Source organism: Oryctolagus cuniculus, chromosome 14 (genome assembly GCF_051225735.1).
Source record: "Oryctolagus cuniculus isolate XC-2025 breed Fujian yellow rabbit chromosome 14, ASM5122573v1, whole genome shotgun sequence".
NCBI lineage: Eukaryota > Metazoa > Chordata > Mammalia > Lagomorpha > Leporidae > Oryctolagus > Oryctolagus cuniculus.
In genome coordinates, this window is record NC_142880.1 from 75,974,062 (window position 1) to 75,995,613 (window position 21,552).

General features: G+C 41.9%; 1 protein-coding gene across 8 annotated transcripts in view; it reads right to left on the reverse strand.

Annotated features, from left to right (window-relative positions):
* Positions 1 to 21,552, reverse strand: part of PLPP1 (phospholipid phosphatase 1) — an 89,954-nt gene that overhangs the window by 38,617 nt on the left and 29,785 nt on the right. For 5 of the 8 annotated variants that reach the window (XM_008262216.5, XM_089312792.1, XM_089312793.1 and 2 more), the window contains exon 2: positions 15,381 to 15,535. The exons of 2 other annotated variants lie outside the window; for them this stretch is intronic. In XM_008262216.5, the coding sequence (XP_008260438.1) occupies positions 15,381 to 15,535 (155 nt within the window). Of the gene's footprint in view, positions 1 to 7,491; positions 7,651 to 15,380; positions 15,536 to 21,552 lie in introns of all 8 variants that reach the window. One more of the 8 variants, XM_089312795.1, reaches the window with a different exon arrangement.

Consider the following 21,552-nt stretch of genomic DNA (forward strand, 5'->3'; position numbering starts at 1 on the left):
ATCTTCAGTGAGTGAATGGACTAAGATTGTCTGCATTGTAAATTCATAGTCACCTACAAATAAATAGTGTTTTATCTTCAGTGAGTGAATGTTTGTAATGGGTCAAAACAGAACATGTGATAACTCATTCCTTCCACAGAGTAACTACCACAAGAACACTTACTCATCCTTTACCAGAGAAGAGAAAAGACACAAGATCATGATCACACCACATCCTAATTTTCTCTTGCACAAATACTCAGGGTCTTGGGATCATGATATAAATATTAACAAACTGTTTTAATCAGAAAGATTGGTGAAGATGTCCAGCAAAGCTGAGAAACTATAGTTAAAAGCTATTTTACATGTGAAGGGAAGTGTTCTAATATTAGTAAGAATTACACAAATGGCTCCATAAAATAATGCTTCAGGATTTATCAGTATTGGAGCATGAATTGGTATTTTGTTCCTTTTCATTGCTGAACAGTATCCCATTGTATGAATATAAAACCTATCAAATGCCCAGGGGCAGTGGCCCCCACCCATGAGTCCTACAGGAGCAGATCATTAAGGGATACACTGTCTCAGGGCAAAGGCAGCAGGCATCAGCCTGAGAAATCCTGACACAGATGTCAGACCCCTCCAGATTTACCCTAAAAGTCAGGCATGACCTTAATGTCTGGAAGATGAAAAAAACCCACTGGCACACCACCAAACCACACGGAACACAGAAGATGATGGGCACTTGTGAAATCCTTCAAGAACCACATTCTTCTCCTAATGCCAAAGGGAAGGATGTGGACACAGGCTTGAAGGATAAGAACACAGAGGTTCAGGCTAGACTACAGAATAATGAGTCTATTATTATTTTTGCCACCTGACTGTGCCCCTAAGCTAAGTAGACATGTGATATGTGTATATATTTAGTCTATCTTCTCTATTGGGTCATTGAAAATCTACCTGTTTATTTACTAAAGGGGAAAATCCCAAATACAAAAGTCAGTTTTGAAAATAATGTTGAAAAAGATGTGGGCAAGTTCCTAAAACATGAACAAAACTGTGGTGACCACTTGAATTTGTCCAAAATGCCCAGGTCATGCATGAACTGAAGCACACTGGAGTATATGGGGCTACCATGAAAAAAATGTAGTTCAGGAGACAGAATGAATAAATCACAAACAAAAATAATTATTTGACAACCCCAAAGAGGGAAAAAGGACTATAAGTACCATAAAACTGAAAAACTATCTGGTCTGATGCATTCCTTTATTACCTAGAGTATGAATATTTCTTTTCCTATAAAAAATGTCAGCAGCTAGTCTATACATAATTTATTGTTACATGGAGTATTTATCTGGTGTATATTTCTTTAACATTGTTCTTTAATAGAGACAAGGTTTTTAAAAACTGAATAATTGGTTCCAGACTACATTATACATTATAACTTAATTAGGTTGAAGATAGAATATTTTCCTATTTGTAAATTCCATAATAATATCTTAAAGAAAGACAGTACACAGACCAAAAAGGTGATGAACTTTATCTATAAGAGAAGACTTAATTCAGGAAACTGTAAAAATAATTTTGTCAATGTTAGGAGACAAAAGTGTATAAGCCAACAAGTTCTTCTATAAGGCAGCAATCAATCCATTCTGTTTAACAACTGAGTTCCCACCCAAGAACTATTGGCAGGGAGAACAGTGCAGGCATAGGTCTTACAGTGGTCAATTTCTGGATTTATTCTGAAAGTACAATGGAACTTACTGATGGACTGACTGGATGTTAAGTAAAGAAAATAGTTGGGGCCAGCGTTGTGACATAGTGAGTAAAGCTGCTGTTGCCTGAGACGTCTGCATCCCACATGGGCACCAGTTTGAGTCCCGGCTGCTTCACTTCCTTTTTTAAGATTTTATTTATTTGAGAGGTAGAGGTAGAGTTACAGACAGTGAGAGGGAGAGAGAGAGAGAGAGAAATGTCTTCCTTCTGTTAGTTCACTTCCCAGATGGTCGCCAACAGCCGGAGTTGCGCTGATACAAAGCCAGGAGCCAGGTGCTTCTTCCAGGTCTCCCACGCGGGTGCAGGGGCCCAAGGACTCGGGCCATCTTCTACTGCTTTCCCAGGCCATAGCAGAGAGCTGGATTGGAAGAGGGGCAGCCAGGACTAGAACTGGCACCCATATGGGATGCCGGCACCACAGGTGGAAGATTAACCTACTGCGCCACAGCACTGCCCCCCCCCCCACCTGCTTTACTTCCAATCCAGCTCCCTGCTAATGGCCTGGGAAAGCAGCAGAAAATGGCCCAATTCTTGGGCCCCTGCACTCACGTGGGAGACCCAAGAAGCTCCTGGCTCCTGGCTTTGGTCTGACCCAGCCTCAGAGCTGTTGCAGCCATTTGGAGAGATCCAGTAAATCGAAGAACTCTTTGTCTCTCCCACTCTCTCTAACTCTACCTTTCAAATAAATAAAATAAATATTAAAAAAGAAAAGAAAAGAAAAGAAAAGAAAAGGAAAGGAAAGAAAAGAAAAGAAAAGAAAAGAAAAGAAAAGAAAAGAAAAGAAAAGAAAAGAAAAGAAAAGAAAAGAAAAGAAAAGAAAAGAAAAGAAAAGAAAAGCAGAGTCAACAACGACCATAACATTTTCCACTTGTGCAACCAGAACTTCAAAGTGGCATTAATGCAGGCTGGGAACACAGTTGATAGAACAGGGGGCAAGAAATATGTTTGGAAGTTCAATCTTGGTTGCATCCAGGTTCCTATTAGTAGAGATGTCAAGTAGGCAGTGGAATGTAAAGTCTGCAGCTGGGAGGCAGAGATCTAGACTGATGACAGAAATCTGTCATGGGGCCAGCACTGTAGTATAGTAGGTTAAGCTTCTGCCTGCAGCACCAGCATCCCATATGGGTGCCGATTAGAGTCCCGGCTGCTCCACTTCCCATCCAGCTCCCTCCTAATGACCTGGGTGAGCAATGGAAGATGGCCCAAAATCTTGGGTCCCTGCCCCGACAATGGGAGACCTGCAGGAAGCTTCTGGCTCCTGACATCCGTTGAGGCCAGCCCCTGCTGTTGTGGCCATTTTGGGAGTGAACCAGCTGATGTTAGACCTCTCTCTCTGTCTCTCCCTCTCTCCCTGTAACTGCTTCTCAAATAAGTAAGTCTTTAAGGAAAGAAAGAAATCTCATAGACGTGGAGTTAAAGCCACAAAATCATCAAGGGAGTGAGTACAGACAAATGACAGCAGAAGACTCCTGTGCTAATATCAGAAGCCTCCAATTGAAAGGTCAGGAAGAGGGGCCGGCGCTGTGGCATAGCGGTGAAGCCGCCAACTGCAGTGCCAGCATCCCATATTGGCGCCGGTTCGAGTCCCAGCTACTCCATTTCCCATCCAGCTCTTTGCTATTGCCTGGGAAAGCAGTCAAAGATGGCCCAAGTCTTTGGGCCCCTGCACCCATGGAAGACACAGAGGAGGCTCCTGGCTTCGGATCAGCTCAGCTCCAGACATTGCAGCCAATTGGGGAGTAAAACAGCAGATGAAAGACCTCTCTCTCTCTGCTTCTCCTTCTCTCTTTGTGTAATTCTGACTTTCAAATAAATATATAACTATTTTAAAAAAAGGAAGAAGAAAAGGAACTCAAAGGAGAATGAAAATTTTTTAAAAAGCAGCAAGAAAGTAAAATTAAAAACAGGAAAATACAGAAAATCCCAAGGAATCTATCCCCAAAATCCTAGAACTAATAATAAGCGAGTGTTCTAAGGCCATAAGCTACAGGACAACAGATAAAAATCAATCATATTTCCATATGCTAGCAGTGAACAAGTGGAAACCAAAATTAAAAACACAAGTACTGGGACTGGCGCTGTGGCGCAGTGGGCTAACACCCTGGCCTAAAGTGCTGGCACCCCATATGGACACCGGTTCTAGTCCCGGCTGCCCTACTTCCAATCCAGCTCTCTGCTATGGCCTGGGAAAGCAGTAGAAGATGGCCCAAGTCCTTGGGCCCCTGCACCTGCATGGGACACCCAGAAGAAGCTCCTGGCTCCTGGCTTCGGATTGGCGCAGCTCCGGCCATTGCGGCCAACTGGGGAGTGAACCAGTGGATGGGAGACCTTTCTCTTTCTCTCTGCCTCTCTTCTCTCTGCGTAACTCTGACTTTCAAATAAATAAAAATCTTAAAAAAAAAAAAAACACAATTCTATCTATAATAGCAAGAACTATTTAAACAGTTAAGTATAAACTTAAAAAAAAATACATTTTGTGGCTGAAAATTACTAAACCAAAAAAATCAAAGACGTAAATAAATGGAAAGATGTATTGTCTTCAGAGATTGGAAGACTTTGGTCTTAAAGCAAAGATAGAAATTCTCCCTAAACTGATGTATAAGTTTAACACAATGCTTCTCAAAATTCCAAGCAGGACTTTTTTGTAGGTATAAGCACATTCATTTTAAAATTTATGTGAAAAGCAAGGGAATTAGAACAGTTAAAATAATTCTGAAAAAGAATAAATATGGGGCCAGTGCCACGGCTCACTAGGCTAATCCTCCGCCTTGCGGCGGCGCCGGCACACCGGGTTCTAGTCCCGGTCGGGGCATTGGATTCTGTCCCGGTTGCCCCTCTTCCAGGCCAGCTCTCTGCTGTGGCCAGCGAGTGCAGTGGAGGATGGCCCAAGTATATGGGCCCTGCACCCACGTGGGAGACCAGGAGAAGCACCTGGCTCTTGCCATCGGATCAGCGCGGTGCACCGGCCGCAGCGCACTGGCCACGGCGGCCATTGGAGGGTGAACCAACGGCAAAAAGGAAGACCTTTCTCTCTGTCTCTCTCTCTCACTGTCCACTCTGCCTGTCAAAAAATTAAAAAAAAAAGAATAAATATGGAAGAGTCACATTCCCTGAATTTTTTTGAGAAAAAAACTGCATTTTCGTTAAACCACACAATTTTAAGCTGACAACTTTTTTTACACCTTATGTATAACCACAAAATGCAAGATGGTATGTTATCAGTGGAAGGCCAAACACATATTCATGGAGCAAGAACAGAACTTATATGAACCAACACAAAAATAGCCAAATAACTTTGTTTTATAAAGACACAAAAGCAATTAAAGAAAGGAGAGTTAATGTTGTTCAAACAACTGGTCAGCCATAAGCAAAAAGAAAAATTGAACTTCCACCTAAATTTCACATCTTGTACAAAACACCACAAAGAGGGTCATAAAAAATGATCAATATATAACCCAATAATTTTTAAATAATTTGTAGTATATGATTTCTTGAAACTGTTAATAATGTAAGTCGTAAATAGCACATTTTTTATCAATACAAATCTTTAATAGCTAGAACACCCCTTTTGTTGAATTTAAATACACATATTATCTGTGACTGTTGTTTAAAAACTTATTTAGGCTCTTGATTCCAAATATAAATATGCATGGTTCATTACTACTTAGTTTGTTAATCAATAAATTCCAATTCCCCTCACCTCAAAAATGGGGGAGGCAGGAATCATAAAGCTAAGCATAAAACAAAAAAATTGTAAAGCTACAAAATAAACACTTTTTTTGGTATAGGAATTTTTTTAAAGATTTATTTATTTACTTGAGAAGCATAGTTACAGACAGATAGAAGGAGAGACACAGAAAGAAGTCTTCCATCTGCTGGTTCACTCTCCAAATGGCCACAACTGCTGGAGCTGCGCTGATCTGAAGACAGAGCTTCTTCCTGGTCTCCCATGTGGGTGCAGGAGCCCAAGCACTTGGGCCATCTTCCACTGATTTACCAGGCCATCAACAGGGAGCTGGATTGGAAGTGGAACAGTCCAGACTCAAAGTGGTCTCCATATGGGATACCAGTGCCACAGGTGGATGATTAACCCACTACACCACACCACCAATCCCAGAATAAGTCCCAGCTAAGACATGGGTCAGGACACTGCATCCCAAATTCAAATACCTGGATTCACTACATGGCTCCGGCTCCTGACTCTAGCATCCAGTCAATGCAGACCTTTGGCGGGCAGCAAGTGATGGCTCCAATGGTTAGATCACTGTCACACACGTGGGAGACCATAGTAGAGCTCCCAGCTCCTGGATTTGGGCCGGCCCAGTCGCGGGCTTTGTGGGTACTTGGGAAATGAACTAACAGATGAGAGCTCTCTATCTTTGCCTCTGCCTTGTGAATTTAAAAACAAATCACATAATATCAAAGCAAAATCCATAAATGAAAGGCAGAAACAGACATGCTCGCCCATCTACTAGTTTACTCCCTAAATGCCCAAATCAGCCAGGGTTGGAGCAGGCCAAAGCCAGGAGGCCAGAAACTCAATCTGGGTCTCCCATGTAGGTGACAGGCACCCAACCACCTGAGCCATCACCTGCTGCCTCCCAGTGTTTGAAATGGCAAGAAACTAGAACTGGGAGTCAAAGCCAGGTATCAAACACAGATACTCCAATATGGGATGCAGGTGTCTTAAGTAGCATCTTACCAGGTAAGACAAATGCCCACCCTAAAAAGACGTATTTAAGAGAATAAAAATTCAAACTACAATTGGGAGAAAATACTTGCAAGTCACATAATCACAAAAGATTTTATGTATTTAGAATACATGAAGATCTCTTAAAACTCCAGTGTGTGTGTGTGTGTGGGGGGGGATTATTTAGAAAAACAGGCCAAAAAAAAAAAAAGCATAATTCAACAAACAAAACATGGACAGCACAAACATGAAAAGATGTTCAACATTAGTAACTATTTGAGAAAGGAAAATAAAAGCCCTAAAAGGATATCAATACACACCTACTAAAATGACTAGAATAAAAGCTGCCGACAATACCAGCACTGGTGCAATGCACACAGGGGATCCCTTATAGACTGCTGGTGAGAATGCAAAATGGTAAGCACTCTGGAAAACAGGAAGCTTCTTATAAACACATATTTGCCATAAGACCCAGCAATCCCACTGAGTGTGTATGCTAGAAAAATGAAAATACATGTTCACTCAAAACCCTGTATACATATTGATAGAAGTTTACTTGTAATAGAGCTTTCTACTCAAAAACTGGAAAGGTGTCCTTCAACACATAAATGGATAAACACATTGTGACACATCCATAAAATGGCATACTACTCAGCAACAAAATGATGTACCTAAAACAGACAGATCTCAAGGGCATTATTCCAACTTTAAAAAAAGAAGAAGGGGCCACCGCTGTGGCGGAGTAGACTAAACCTCTGCCTGCAGCACCTGCATTTCATATGGGCACCAGTTTGTGTCCAGGCTCCTCTGATTCAGCTCTCTGCTATGGCCTGGGAAAGCAGTAGAGGATGGCTTAAGTGTTTGGGCCCCTGCACCCGCATGGGAGACCTAGAAGAAGCTCCTGGCTTCGGATCAGCCCACCTCCAGCTGTTGTGGCCATTTGAGGAGTGAAGTGGTGGATGGAAGACCTTTATCTATGTCTCTCCCTCTCTCTGGGGCTCTATTTCGCAAATTAACAAAAAGGAAAAGGAAAAGGAGAAAAATACCTGAGGCAAGTGTTGGCCAAAAGCAGTGATGCCACTTGGGATGCCCACATCTCCTATCAGAGTGTTTAGTTCAAGCCTTGGCTCCTCCACATTCAATTCCATCTTCCTGCTGATGTGCATCCAGGGAGGCAGCAGGTGATGACTCAAGTTTTTGGGTACCTGGCACCCACATGGGAGACCTAGACTGAGTTCCAAGTTCCTGGTTTCAAACTGGCCCATCCCTGGTTGCTGTGGGCATTTGGGGAACGAACCAGTGGGTGGACGAGCTCTATCTCTTTCTGTCTCTCTGCCTCTGAAATGTTTTTTAAAAGTCAATTTGAAAGGCTATACAGTGTATAGATCCATCTGTATAACATATTTTAAATAACAAAGTTACAGTGATGAACCGATCAGTGGTTGCCAAAGACTAGCATTTGACAGAGGGTATCCTTATCAAAGGTAGAGCATGAGGGAGTTTCCTTGGGGTGACAGAACAGTTCTGACTCCTGATTACAACAATGGTTACATGAAACTATACATGTGATAAGTTTCATATGGTTATACATGAAAAAATGCATGTAAGAGCCAGTAAAACTGGGGTCAGTGTTGTGATATAATGGGTTAAGCCACCACCTGCAATGCCAGCATCCCATATGGGCGCCAGTTCAAATCCCGGCTGCTCCTCTGTCTCAGCAATTTGCCTCGCATGGTCCTGAGTTTTTGCCATTTCTAATAATGTGCACCCTTCCACGACCTGAATTCTAAGCATTCTTCTCTGATCACCTTCATGGAAACAGTTCCTGACAGTCACCATCTGTTTCCAAATGGCTAAATTCAATGGTCTTCATTTTATTTCATCTAGCCAGCAGCATTTTAGAACATATGAAGTGTTTCATTTTCAAACAATTTTAGATTCAGATAGAAGTTGCAAAAAAAAAGTACAGGCAGGCCAGCACTGGGGTATAGTGGGTAAAGCCGCTGCCTGAAGTGCCAGCATCCCATATGGGTGCCATTTTGAGTCCTGGCTGCTCCACTTCCAATCCAGCTCTCTGCAATGTCCTGGGAAAGCAGCAGAGGATGGCCAAAGTCCTTGGGCCCCTGCACCCGCATGGGAGACTTGGAAGAAGCTCCTGGCTCCTGGCTTTGGATAAGCCCAGCTCCAGCCGTAGCAGCCATTTGGGGAGGGAACCAGCAGATGGAAGACCTCTCTTTCTCTCTCTAACTCTGCCTTTCAAATAAATAAATAATTTTTTAAAGTTTTATTTATTTGAAAGAGTTACAGAGAGGCAGAGGTAGAAGCAGAGTCTTCCATCCGCTGGTTCACTCCCCAGATGGCCTCAATGGCCAGAGCTGCACTGATCGGAAGCTAGGAGCTTCTTCCAGGTCTCCCACGCAGGCGCAGCGGTGCAGGGACTTGGGCCATCCTCTGCTGCTTTCCCAGGCCATAGCAGAGAGCTGAATCAGAAGTGGAGTATCTGGGACTTGAACTGAACCAGCACCCATATGGGATGCTGGCACAGCAGGCGGCAGCTTTACCCACTACGCCACAGTGCCAGCCCCCGTAAATAAATCTTCAAAAAAAATAAATAAATAAAGGTTCAGAGAATCCCCTTGTGTTCTTTACCCAGCTTCCTCCAATGATCTTACATAACTGTTATCAAATTAGCAATATCATTAACGAAAATATAGATCTTATTCAGATTTCAGGACTTTTTTTTCCCTAAGATTTATTTCTGGGGCTGGTGCTATGGCACAGTGGATAAAACCACGGTTTGTGATGCCAGCATCCTGTATGGGTGCTGGTTTGAGTCTCAGCTGTTCCACTTCCTATCCAGTTCCCTGGCAATGGCCTGAGAAAAGCAGTGGAAGATGGCCCAGGTCCTTGGGCCTCTGCACCCACATGGGAAATCCACAAGAAGCTCCTGGCTCTTGCCTTCAGCCTAGCACAGCCCATACCTTGCCAGTTTGAGTCTCATCTGCTCCACTTCCAATTCAGCTCTCTCCCAATGGCCTGGGAGAAGCAGTAGAAAATGACCCAAGTGCTTGGGCTCCTGCCACCCACATAGAAGACCTGAATAAAACTTCTGGCTTCAGCCTGGCCCAGCCCTGGCCTGGCATCCACTTGCGGAGTGAACCAGAGGATGGGAAGATCTGTCTGTCTCTACCTCTCTCTCTAACTCTGCCTTTCAGATAAATAAAATTAAATTTAAAAAAAAATCTGAAAATCTGCCCTGAATTTATAAATACTGTCATGTTTTCTACTTTGTCTTCATTAGATTAAATATCAAACATTAAATGTTAATTTATTAAATTGTCAATCAATCTTACACTCCTCTTTGGTTGGAATCAGTAATTTTGAGCCAAAATAAACACTCTTAGAAAATTAGTTAACAGAGCAGTTACATGAAGTCCGGCTCTGAAACTTTACTTTTTGTATCTTTTCAAGTATTCCAAAAGCAAATAATGTTAATATTCACTATGAGGATAATAAATTATAACAATCATTACTAACACTTAGTAAAAGAACACTGACATTTTACCAGATAATATAATTTTTAAATTTTCTTAATTAATTCTACTTTTAGAGCAATTTTACATTTATAGAAAAACTGGGCAGGAAATAAAAGATTTCCAAATATTCCCTTCCCCACCACCACCACCACCTCCTGAGTTTCCCTTGTCATAAACATTTTGCACTGATGTGATACATTTGTTATAAATAATGAGCCAGTATTAATTTATTATTGTTAACCAAAGTCCATAGTTTACATTAAGCTCATTTTGTGTGTTACACAGATATTATGGGCTTCTTTTTTTTTTAAGATTTTATTTATTTGAGAGGTAGAGTTAGAGAGACAGACAGACAGAAAGGTCTTCCACCCACTGGTTCACTCCCCAAGTGGCCACAACACTCGGAGGTGAGTCAAACTGAATTCAGGAACAAGAATCCAGGAGCTTTTTCTTGGTCTCCCACATGGGTGTGCCGTGGCCCAAGCCCTTGGGCCATCTTATACTGCTTTCCCAGGCCTTAGCAGAGAGCTGGATTGAAAAAGCAGCAGCCAGGACAAGAACCTCCATCCATACGCAGGCAGAGGCTTATTTAGCCCACTATGCCATAGCACCGGTCCCGTTATGGGCTTTGACAAGCACAAAATATCAATTATCCACCGTTAGTGATAACAGAAAAATTTCACTGCATTCTAGGTTCTGCCTATTCATCCCTTCTGACCTCCCCTCAAATCTTGGCAACCACTGATCTTTTTACTGTCTCCATAGTTTTGCCTTTTCCCACAATGCCACAGTTGGACTCATACAACAGACTTTTCAGACTGGCTTCTCTCACTTTGCAGTATACAGTTAAGGTTCTTTTTTTAAATTTACTTAAATCCAATATGCATTTAAAGTTCTTCTATGTATTTCCTGGCTGGATAGCTCGTTTATCACTGAATACTACTACATTCAATGAACGTACCAGTTTGTTTTATCCATTTACTTGATAAAAGACTTCTTGGTTGCTTCAAAGTTTGGGCAAATATGAATAAAACTGCTGTGGACATTCATGTGCAGTTTTTTGTGTGGACATAAGTTTTCAACTCCTTTGGATAAATACCTGGAAATAAAATTGCTGGGCTGTACATGAAGACTAGGTTTGGCCATTTGGGGAGTGAACCAGCAGACAGAAAACCTCTCTCTCTGTAACTCTGCCATTTCAAATGGATGAATAAATTAAAAAAAAAAAAAGAAGAAGAAGAAGTGGAGCAGCCTGGACAAGAACCAGAGCCCATGTGGGATGCTAGTGTCACAGGTGGTGGCTTTACCTGCTATGCTACAACACCGGCCCCATGAACTTCTTTCTTAAAAATGTCCCATCTTGGTATTTTTCTTAATTTCTTGGCCATTTTTTTTCTCACTCTGACAATTTTTCTGTTCATGCCCTTTGCCCACTTCATTCATCTGTTTCTCAGTAATGTATAAGATACATAAAGAGAGAAAGCCTTTCTCACAAACATTTACATACATTCATGATTTATAATGTTGCAGTTTTGGACAGTGATTCTTCAGGAATTTTTTACATTGGTCATGGAAAAGCACTGTCTATATTACTATTTTAGACTAGACATTTCTACTAAAAAGTTGTAACCAAATAATCATGACCTAAGAAAAGCCAACTACTTCTCGTGAGTACTGAAGTCAGCTTCAAATAACCTATCAAACATAGGTAGGAGTTTTCTGTTCTGAAACTATACATTTAAACTCCATACAAAGTATACTTATTCACTGCAACACAGGGATTTGAGATTTAACAGTCACTTTACTGTTACTATCATTACTCTCAAAGTTTGCATACAGATTTAAGCTTTTACATTTTCCTACAAAATGTAAAAATTTACTCAAGTAAATGCATAAGGAATTGCCAAGGAAAAAAGGAAACTTACATAAAGTCAAAGGTCCAGGGCAGAGGGAGTAAGTTTGGTCTCAAATTCAAAGTGAATTGTTAAATATCCCCACCCCATTTACAAAAGAACCTTTAAGCCAAATGATGTAGAAATCTATACTCTTCTGAATTTGATATCTTTTTTGACAGCTAATGAATGAACAGCACAGAATTCATTAAAATACATATATATGGAACTTAGATTATTAAAATAAGTCACTGCTTTAAACTGTAGACTTATAATCATCTAAAATTTTATCATTTATCAAACTTTATAGTATGTATACAGTTATAACAAAAATAATTAACTTTACAGAAAATAAATTATCTTCCACATTATATTGTTTAATATAAATTATTAAAATAAATCTATCCTACAAATTCTCAAGAATCTGTTAATATTAATCCATAAAAGACAGGCACATTAAGGCCTGGAAACTGGCCAAATATTACTACTACTTTCAATACAAATGAATTTGCATTGAAGTATCTTTCCAGATCAATTCTCACTATCAGTAAACTCACAGGGAATTAGTACTAAAGACCTTGAAAACTCACACCAAGTCTTTTCCCATTATTTAAAAAAAAAAAATGTTGCCTTACTGCTCTCACTTAAACTACTAGTATTTATGGTAACTCAAAAATATCTGTGATAAGATTAAAAAAAAAAAAAAGAGCTCAAAACCGAATTTACAGTGCACTCCTAATGACATTAAAAACTACCAAACTGGCAGGAGTGAGTATCGAGCCTATAGGTTAGGATGCCAGTTATAAAGCTCATACCCCTTACCGGAGCATCTGGGTCCAACACTTAGCTCTCCTTCCTTCCCATTTCATGTTGCTGATAATGCAGATTCTGGAGGCAGCAGTGATGGCCCGAGTACTTGGGTTCCTCCCACCCACCTGGGAGACCTGGACTGAGTTCCTGGCTACCTGCTCTCCAGCCACTGCAAGCATCTGATGGGAGATGCTTGATGTGAGGTGCTCGCAGATGGGAGTGCTTGCTCTCTTACTCGCTCATTTACTGGCACTCTTTCTCTCTCTACCTCTCTCCCTCTCTGCTTCTCAGCATGCTTCTCAAATAAATCAAAGTAATATTTTAAAAACTGAGAAACAAAAGGAAATACATCCAAATGTTAACAGTTATGCTTGGGTAGAAGGTAATGTTCTTTTTGAGTAATAGATAATAAGGATTATTCTTTTCTACTTTATTATAAAATGCTTAGAAGTCATAAATTAGTTTTTATTAAGTTTCTTAGGAAAAGATAAAGTATAGCAAGTCAAATAACTAGCTTACTGACCAAGCAATTACCTTTTCAAATACAAGGACAAGGGCCACAGCTGTGGTACAACAGGTTAAGCCATGAGCCGGCAGTACCAGCATCCCATATGGGCACCGCTTTGAGTCCTGGCTGCTCCATTTCTGATCCAGCTTCCTGCTAATGTGCCTGGAAAAGCAGTGGAAGATGGCCCAAGTGCCTGGGCCCCTCCCACTCCTGGCTTCAGCCTGGCCCAAATCCTGCCATTGAAGCCATTTGGGGAGTGAACCAGCAGATGGAAGACCTCTCTCTGTCTCCTCCTCTCTCTTTCTCTCTGTAACTCTTTCAAATAAATAAATAAATAAATAAATAAATTTTTTAGAAGAAATACAGGAGCAGTTTTTAAAAATGTTATATCTGGCAAGTTATTCAAAATATAGCTATAAAATGTACTTGTACTTCATACAGTCACAGCAACCCTGTCCACTGTCATGTAAGTGCCAGTACTTCACGCGTCCCTGCACACCGTTTGATAAGCCTGGTGGCTAAAAGAGAAGATTTTTTCCTGAGAAGTAAATGCTACCCTAAGTATCTCCTCCCAGATTCTTCTCCACTTTTATACCTATAAAAGTGGTTACAATAAAAATTATTAATGTGTAGAAAACTTATATATCCTAAAACATAATCAAATCCAATTCCCTTCCCCTTCAGAATCAGTAGACAATGAAGACGATGTTTTAAAATTCTGCCAGCTATAAAGACACAATGAACTCAGATTCACAAACTAGAAAATCAAAGAACTAGGTTATTCTTCTTAGCCAAACTGGGGGCAAAAATAGGGAAAGAAAAAGCATCCAGGCCTATTGTAGAACAAGGCTGCTGAGTTTGGTGAGACACTAAAATTTAGTAAGTCAAGTATCTGGAGAAGCCAACTGACAGGAGCCAAGAGGGCAAAGGAGAAATACAGCATGATCTCTACACTCCCAGGCCTCTACAGGAGGTGAATCTTTGACCTGCTCCTTCCAGAGAATGCCTGGGTTTCAGTCTCACCTCTGTTCCCAATTTCGGTTTCCTGCTAAAGCACACCCTGGGAGGCAGGTGATAGCTCAAATAATTGGGTCCCTGCCACCCCTGTAAGACACCTCGTTTGGGTTCCTGGCTCCAGCTTTCAGCCTAGCCAGTCAGTCATTGAGAACATTTGGGGAGTGAGCCAGCAGGTCACTTGGTCTCTCTGTCTCTATCTCTCTGCTGCTCAAATAAATATTTAGAAATTTTAAATAGTGAAACCCAGTATTATCCTATAAAAGGATGAACTATCTTAAAGAATGGTAAACTTAAAGAATAATGATACAGGGAGTGGTGCAGGAGGTTAAGCTGCTGCCTACAGAGCCGACATCCCAAATATAGGCTGGTACGAGTTCGGACTGCTCCATTTCCAAACTAGCTCCCTGCTAATGTGCCCAGAAAGCAGTAGAATATGACCCAAGTGCTCGGGCCCTACACACACATGGGAGATCAAGATGAAGCCCCTGGCTCCTGGCTCCTGGCTTCGGCCTAGACCAGCCCTGGCTTTCTGTCCATCTGAGGAGTAAACCAGTGGACAGAAAATTCCTCTCTGCCTCTGCCTCTCCTTCTCTGTAACTCCACCTCAAATAAATAAATCAATCTTTAAAAAAAAAAAAAGAAAATTGAAATAGTTGTAATATAGTCTGTGGTTCTGTGGATATCATTTTGCATATATATTTATAACCTTTCTGCTGAGTTTTTTGTTTTCTCAATTTAGTAATTATGCCTATCTCCTTTCATATGGCCTCAATTCCCACCCAGTAGTATGATAAGCAAGCATTATCTTAGTTTCAGCTCTGCCATAAAATAACTTACTGGATTTGAGTAAGAATCTGGGTCTAAATTTTTTCACTTGTGTACTGAGAGGAGTTGGCCCAAACGATTTCAATGAACCTTTCCATTCTAAAATAATCATTCTAAAATTCTTCAGGATGACATCAATTCGTTTTGAGTAACATCCACTTTTAACTGGAGAAACACTGTCCCTGGATTAAAACACTGGATATATTCCTCAAATATATCTTTTTCATCAACAGTGATGAAGATAAGTATTGTGGATTCACCCCCACCCCAAATCAATCACTTCATCAAACCTCCAGCACAACAAACTTATTAAGTTACTTACACTACCTACTTATTAAGTTACTTACAGAGGAAATGGGTAAGCCAACCCCCAATAGGATGAGGATAGTGGTTGTGACGGTACTGTCATGGTACGGATACTTGATGCTGTTGTCTGTACAGAAAAAGCCTCTCTGAAATGGATATATTTGGCCCAAATTTAGAACAGCCATAGGCATGGAAGCTGTTGGGGAAGGGAAAAAAAGACACACTGATTAAATTCAATTCACTTCGTTATTAAGTAAAACTACTGAATGGAATACAAATTTACCCATATTTTGCTCTCTCAGGAGAAAGAGCAATACTATGTAATACCTAAGAAAGATGATTGAGGAAGCCATGTAGCATTTGCTTATCCATACCAGCCCACCTGTATACATGAGTATATTTTCTTGCTAGCATTGACCTCTGATTTTAGGGACAATCAGTAAAAGAAATTCTCAGAGAGGAGAGCCAAATCAATTCATGGAACAATAAAGTTGAAAAGATAGGAAGGTTTTCTATTTTACATTCTGTAACTCATTCATATGTAATAGAATTGCTTAATATCTTAAATATATTCATGAAAAAAGGGAAGATTTTATAAATTTAATAATGGCATCATAAGAGTCAAATGTAGTCAAAGATGACATAAAAACCTGTTTCACATTAGAATTAAACGGATAAGAAAAAGTAGAAGGCTGGCGCTGTGGCACAGGTAAAGCCATGGTCTGCAGCATTGGCATCCCACATGGGTGCCAGTTCAAGTCCCAACTGCTCCACTTGCAATCCAGCTCTCTACTATAACCAGGGAAAACAGTGGAACATAGTCTAAGTGCTTGGGTCTCTGCACCCGTGTAGGAGACCTGAAGGAAGCTCCTGGCTCCTGGCTTCAGATCAGCTCAGCTCCAGCCACTGCGGCCATTTGAGGGGTGAACCAGTGGATGGAAGCTAGCTCGCTCGCTCGCTCTTTCTCTCTGCTTCTCTTTAACTCTGCCTTTCAAATAAATAATCTTAAAAAGTAGAAACCGTAAGTATATTTGACAATATAAACAGAAAGGAAGAAGCTCTGTTTGCCAAAGACAAAAAAAGGAACTAGCTCTATGGCGTAGTGGGTAAAGCTGTTGCCTGCAGCACCAGTATCCCATATGGACACCAGCTCAAGTGCCACATGCTCCACTTCTGATCCGGCTCCCTGCTAATGTGCCTGGAAAAGCACAGGAAGATGGTCCAAATGCTTGGGATGCTGCATCCACATGGGATACCCAGAAGAAGCTCCTGGCTTCAGACTGACCCAGCTCCAGTCACTGCAGCCCTTGGGGGAGTGACCCAGCAGATGGATAATGTGTTTCTCCCTCTAACTCTGCCTTTCAAATAAATAAATAAAATCTTTAAAAAATAAATACAGGGGGCTGGCGCTGTGGCGTAGCGGGTAAAGCCGCCACCTGCAGTGCCAGCATCCCACATAAGCACCAGTTCCAGTCCCAGCTGCTCTACTGTCAATCCAGCTCTCTGCTGTGGCCTGGGAAAGCAGTAGAAGGCCCAGATCCTTGGGCCCCAGCACCCATGTGGGAGACCCGGAGGAGACTCCTGGCTCCTGACTGGCACTGTTCCATCCCTTGCAGCCATCTGGGGAGTGAACCAGCAGATGGAAGATCTGTCTGCCTCTGCCTCTCTGTAGCTCTGCCTTTCAAATAAATAAAAAAGTACAAAAGATAAATAAAAAATAGGTTTTATTGGCCCTGGCAGGGCTCTTTAACAAATTATACATGGATGATTTGCAGTTGAAATGTTTCACTTAAGTATAATGACTCTGAGAGACCAAAGTTAAATAAATTAATGGCTTCTTGACATGTTCAAATTTACCATGCTTTCAGGCTTTGTTTTTTTTTTTTTTTTTTTTTTTTTTTTTGTTTTTGTTTTAAGATTTATTTATTTGAAAGACAGAGTTACAGAAAGAGGTAGAGACAGAGAGAGGTCTTCCATCCGATTTTCACTCCCCAGATGACCGCAACGGCTGGAGCTGCGCCAATCCGAAGCCAGGAGCCAGGAGCTTCTTCTGGATGTCCCACACGGGTGCAGGGATCCAAGGACTTGGGCCATCTTCCACTGCTTTCCCAGGCCATAGAAGAGAGTTGGATAGGAAGAGGAGCAGCTTGGACTAGAACAGCTGCCCATATGGAACACCAGCACTGCAAGCCAGGGTGTTAACCCCTGTGCCACAGCACCGGCCTCTCAGGCTTTGTTTTATACATTTCAAACATTCAGTATCTAATCATTTACTATATGCCCACTAGGCAAGGCCATAATAGAGGAGACGAATTAGTGTGAAACAGATACTAGCTTCAAGAACCTAAAGTGTACATGTAGAAACAGAATGTATATTCTAGAAATTGATTCAAAAGAAAAAGCAAGATAGAGTTTGGGGGCAGTGATGAAATTATTCTATATCTTGATTGTGATAGTCATTCTACACCTCTATATGTAAATTTAAAAATTAATACCCTGAAAGGCAGACAGATAACACGGAAATAGAAATATTACTGATTACTAATGGCATAAAAGAACCTATAAGGATTCAGAGGTCAATGTGAACTGAGTAGTTAAAAGAGCATTAAAAAGGAAACGGAGTTGACCTGGAAACTGCAGAATCTCAGGCAACAGGGAGAGGCACAGGAGAGCTTTTATGTGGGAGAGGGAGGCAAAGACAGCTTGAAAATTGCGTCAACCAGAGCACAGAGGGAATGAGCAAGGCATTCTTAAGGTAAGTAACATTTGACAGCCAACAGGTATTGCATGCTCACACAGGCAAGGCACTAAGCTATATAGATTATCCAACCCTTACCGCAAGCCTTTCAAGTGGGACAATTACTATCCCCATTTTCCACATAAAGTTTTTGTAGCTTAGAGAAATGAGGAACTTTGCTGAAACTTATGACATCATGGAATCCGTATTCCAACACAGGCTAGCTGTTTCATTCACTCATTCATTCATTCATTTGAAAGATATAGCAATAGAGAAAGAGAGAGCCAGAGAGAGACGGATCTTTCATCTGCTGGTTAAGTCTCTGCCTGCAGTGTCAGCAACCCATAGGAGTGCCGATTTGAGTCCTGGCTGCTCCACTTTTGAGCCAGCTCCCTGCTAATATGCCTGGGAAAAAGCAGTGGAGGATAGCCCAAGCCTGCACCCAAGTGGAAGACTCAGAAGAAGCTCCTGGCTCCTGGCTTTGGCCTCACCCAGCTCAGCCCCAGCCATTGTGGTCATTTGGGGAGTGAACCAGTGAATTTAAGATATCTCTCTCTCTCTCTCTCTCTCTCTCTCTCTCTCTCTCTCATTCTCTCCCTGTATCTTTGCCTTTCAGATAAGTAAATAAATTTTTAAATATTTATTTGAAAGGCAGAGGTACAGACAGGCAGAGGCAGAGAAAGAGAGACAGAGAGAGAGAGAAATTCTTCCATCCACTGGTTCACTCCCCAAATGGCCACAACAGCCAGAGCTGGGCCAATCAGAAGCCAGGAGCCAGGAGCTTCTTCCAAGTCTCCCAGGTGGGTGCAGGGGCCCAAGGACCTACGTCATCCTCTACTGCTTTCCCAGGCCATAGCAGAGAGCTGGGTCAGAAGTGGAGCAGCCAGGACTCAAACTGGCGCCCATAAGAGATGCTGGCACTGCAGGCGGCAGCTTTACTGCTGGCCCTTAAATCTTTAAAAAAAATAAATAAAAAGAAAAAAGGGAATGAAAACAAATCTAGAAGTTATTAAAGTGACTATACTGACTTCGATATTTATTGTTTTCCCCTATTTTCTCTCAAAACAAACAAACAGCCTCTTTTCAGACCGTAAAACAGAACACCACACCACAGGAAAACTCAGATGTCCATCCCTTTGTCATTCACTCAAACATGTCAATACATGTAATATAACAGCCAAACTGCAGGACAGAAAAAAAGACTAAAGAGAGAAGTAATTAAAAAAAAAAAAAAGACCTCATACCAAAGAATTTAAAAAGAAAGTGATCAAGGCTTCAGGAAAATAACATAGCTATAGCTGCAAACATGACTGAAGCAAAGTAGCAGTTAGGATCCAGCAGAAAACAGCATCTCCATGAAAACCAGGTAATTCAAGGGAGTTGAGAAAGACTATTCATAAGCTATAGAAGGTATGGAAAGAGTTAAGAGACAGTATGACCTCCTAAAGCTGCCACCATTCTCAGGCCTAAAAGGTACAGTGAAGGCCACTTGATACAAGCTATGACCTCTGGGAGAGCCAAAATGAAGCCAGGAAAGAAAACACAGCAACCCTCTTCCTGCTGCCAGGGCCTTCCATTGTCCAAACCCATCTAGAAGCCAAGAGCCAGGTCAGCCTCCTGGCACTGAGGGCAAAGTGGACAATGACAAAGAGCTGGTCTGCAAGAGCAAATGGTAGCTCTCTAGAGGCAGGAGACAAGTTAGACCAGTCAGGATCTCAGAGGGAACAGATGGTAACTAGAAGTGGATCACTCAGAAGAGTTTACATAATTTACAGAGCCTGTTTTAAGAATATGTATTAAGAATTTTAAGGGCTGGGGCTGGCGCTGGGGCATAGCAGGTGAGGCCGTCACCTGCAGTGCTGGCATCGCATGTGGGCACCAGTTCGAGTCCCGGCTGCTCCACTTCTGATCCAGCTCTCTGCTATGGCCTGAGAAAGCAGTAGAAGATGGTCCAAGTCCTTGGGCCTCTGCACCTGCATGGGACACCCAGAAGAAGCTCCTGGCTTTGGACTGGCACAGCTCCAGCTGTTGCGGCCAACTGGAGAGTGAACCAGCAGATGGAAGAGATCCCTTTGTCTGCCTCTCGTCTTTCTGTGTAACCCTGACTTTCAAACAAATAAATAAATCTTAAAAAAAAATAAGAATTTTAAGGGCTGGTGCTGTGACAGCAGGTTAAAGCCCCCAGCCTGCAGCACTGGCATCCCATATGAACTCTGGTTGCAGTCCCAGCTGCTCCACTTTTGATCCAGCTCCCTGCTAATGCACCTGGGAAAGCAGCAGAAGATGGATTTGGGCCCCCACACCCACTGGGAGACCCAGAAGAAGCTCCTGGCTTCGGATCAGCTCAGCTCTGGCTGTTGTGGCCATTTGGGGAGTAAACCAGTGGATGGAAGATTTCTCTCTCGCTCTCTGTAACTCTTTCAAGTAAATAAAAATAAAATAGAAAAAAATAATTTATACTATATTCTGTGGATAACAAGAAGATACATAAAGAGAAAAGGAGGTCCCCAATTGCATCTTCTTTCCTGATTCACCTAGAAGTCCACAACTTCCCTGCAGGAAAGCAGAAGGATCAGATTTCCAAATGAGATGCTGAGGAGTAAAAAGCAATCATACTTCCAAATAGGAACAAACAATTATGCATCAGCTCCAGATCCATTCTAGTAGCTTCTCTAGAACCATTAGAAACTATCAGATCTGAAACTGCATCATACATCACACGCTTACATATCCCACTCCATGATGCAGGTTAAGTGTTGCATTTCCAACCTGTTATCCAGTCTACACGTTAGCAAAAGCATTAGACATCTGTGACTTTGTTCCAAGATTTCCACGTAAAAAGTACAACTTTATAGTAAATAATAAACTATGCACTTTCAGTAAAAAGGATAAATCATAATGTGGGGGCTGGTGTTGTGCCTTAGTGGGTAAAGCCGCCACCTGCAGTGCTGGCACCCCCATATAGGTGCTGGTTCGAGTCCCAGCTGCTCCATTTCTGATCCAGCTCTCTGCTATGGCCTGGGAAAGCAGAAGATGGCCCAAGTCCTTGGGTCCCTGCACCCATTTGGGAGACCAGAAGAAGCTCTTGGCTCCTGGCTTCAGATCAGCATAGCTCCAGCCACTGCAGCCATCTGGGGAGTGAACCAGCAGATGGAATACCTCTCTCTCTCTCTCTTTCTCTCTCTCTCTCTCTCTCTGCCCCTGCCTCTCTGTAATTCTGCCTTTCAATTAAATAAAATAAACTTTTTTAAAAATTATAATGTGGTCTCTTATTCACTAATAAGTATTTGCCCTTGGGCTAGTGTTGTGGGGTAAGTGGTTAGGCCGCTGCCTACAACACCGCATCCCATAAAGGCACAGTTCAAGACCCAGCTGCTCCACTTCGGTTCCAGCTCCCTGCCTGAGAAAGCAGTGGAAGATAGCCAAATGTTTGGGACTCTACACCCATGTTGGAGACTCAGAAGAAGCTGCAGGCT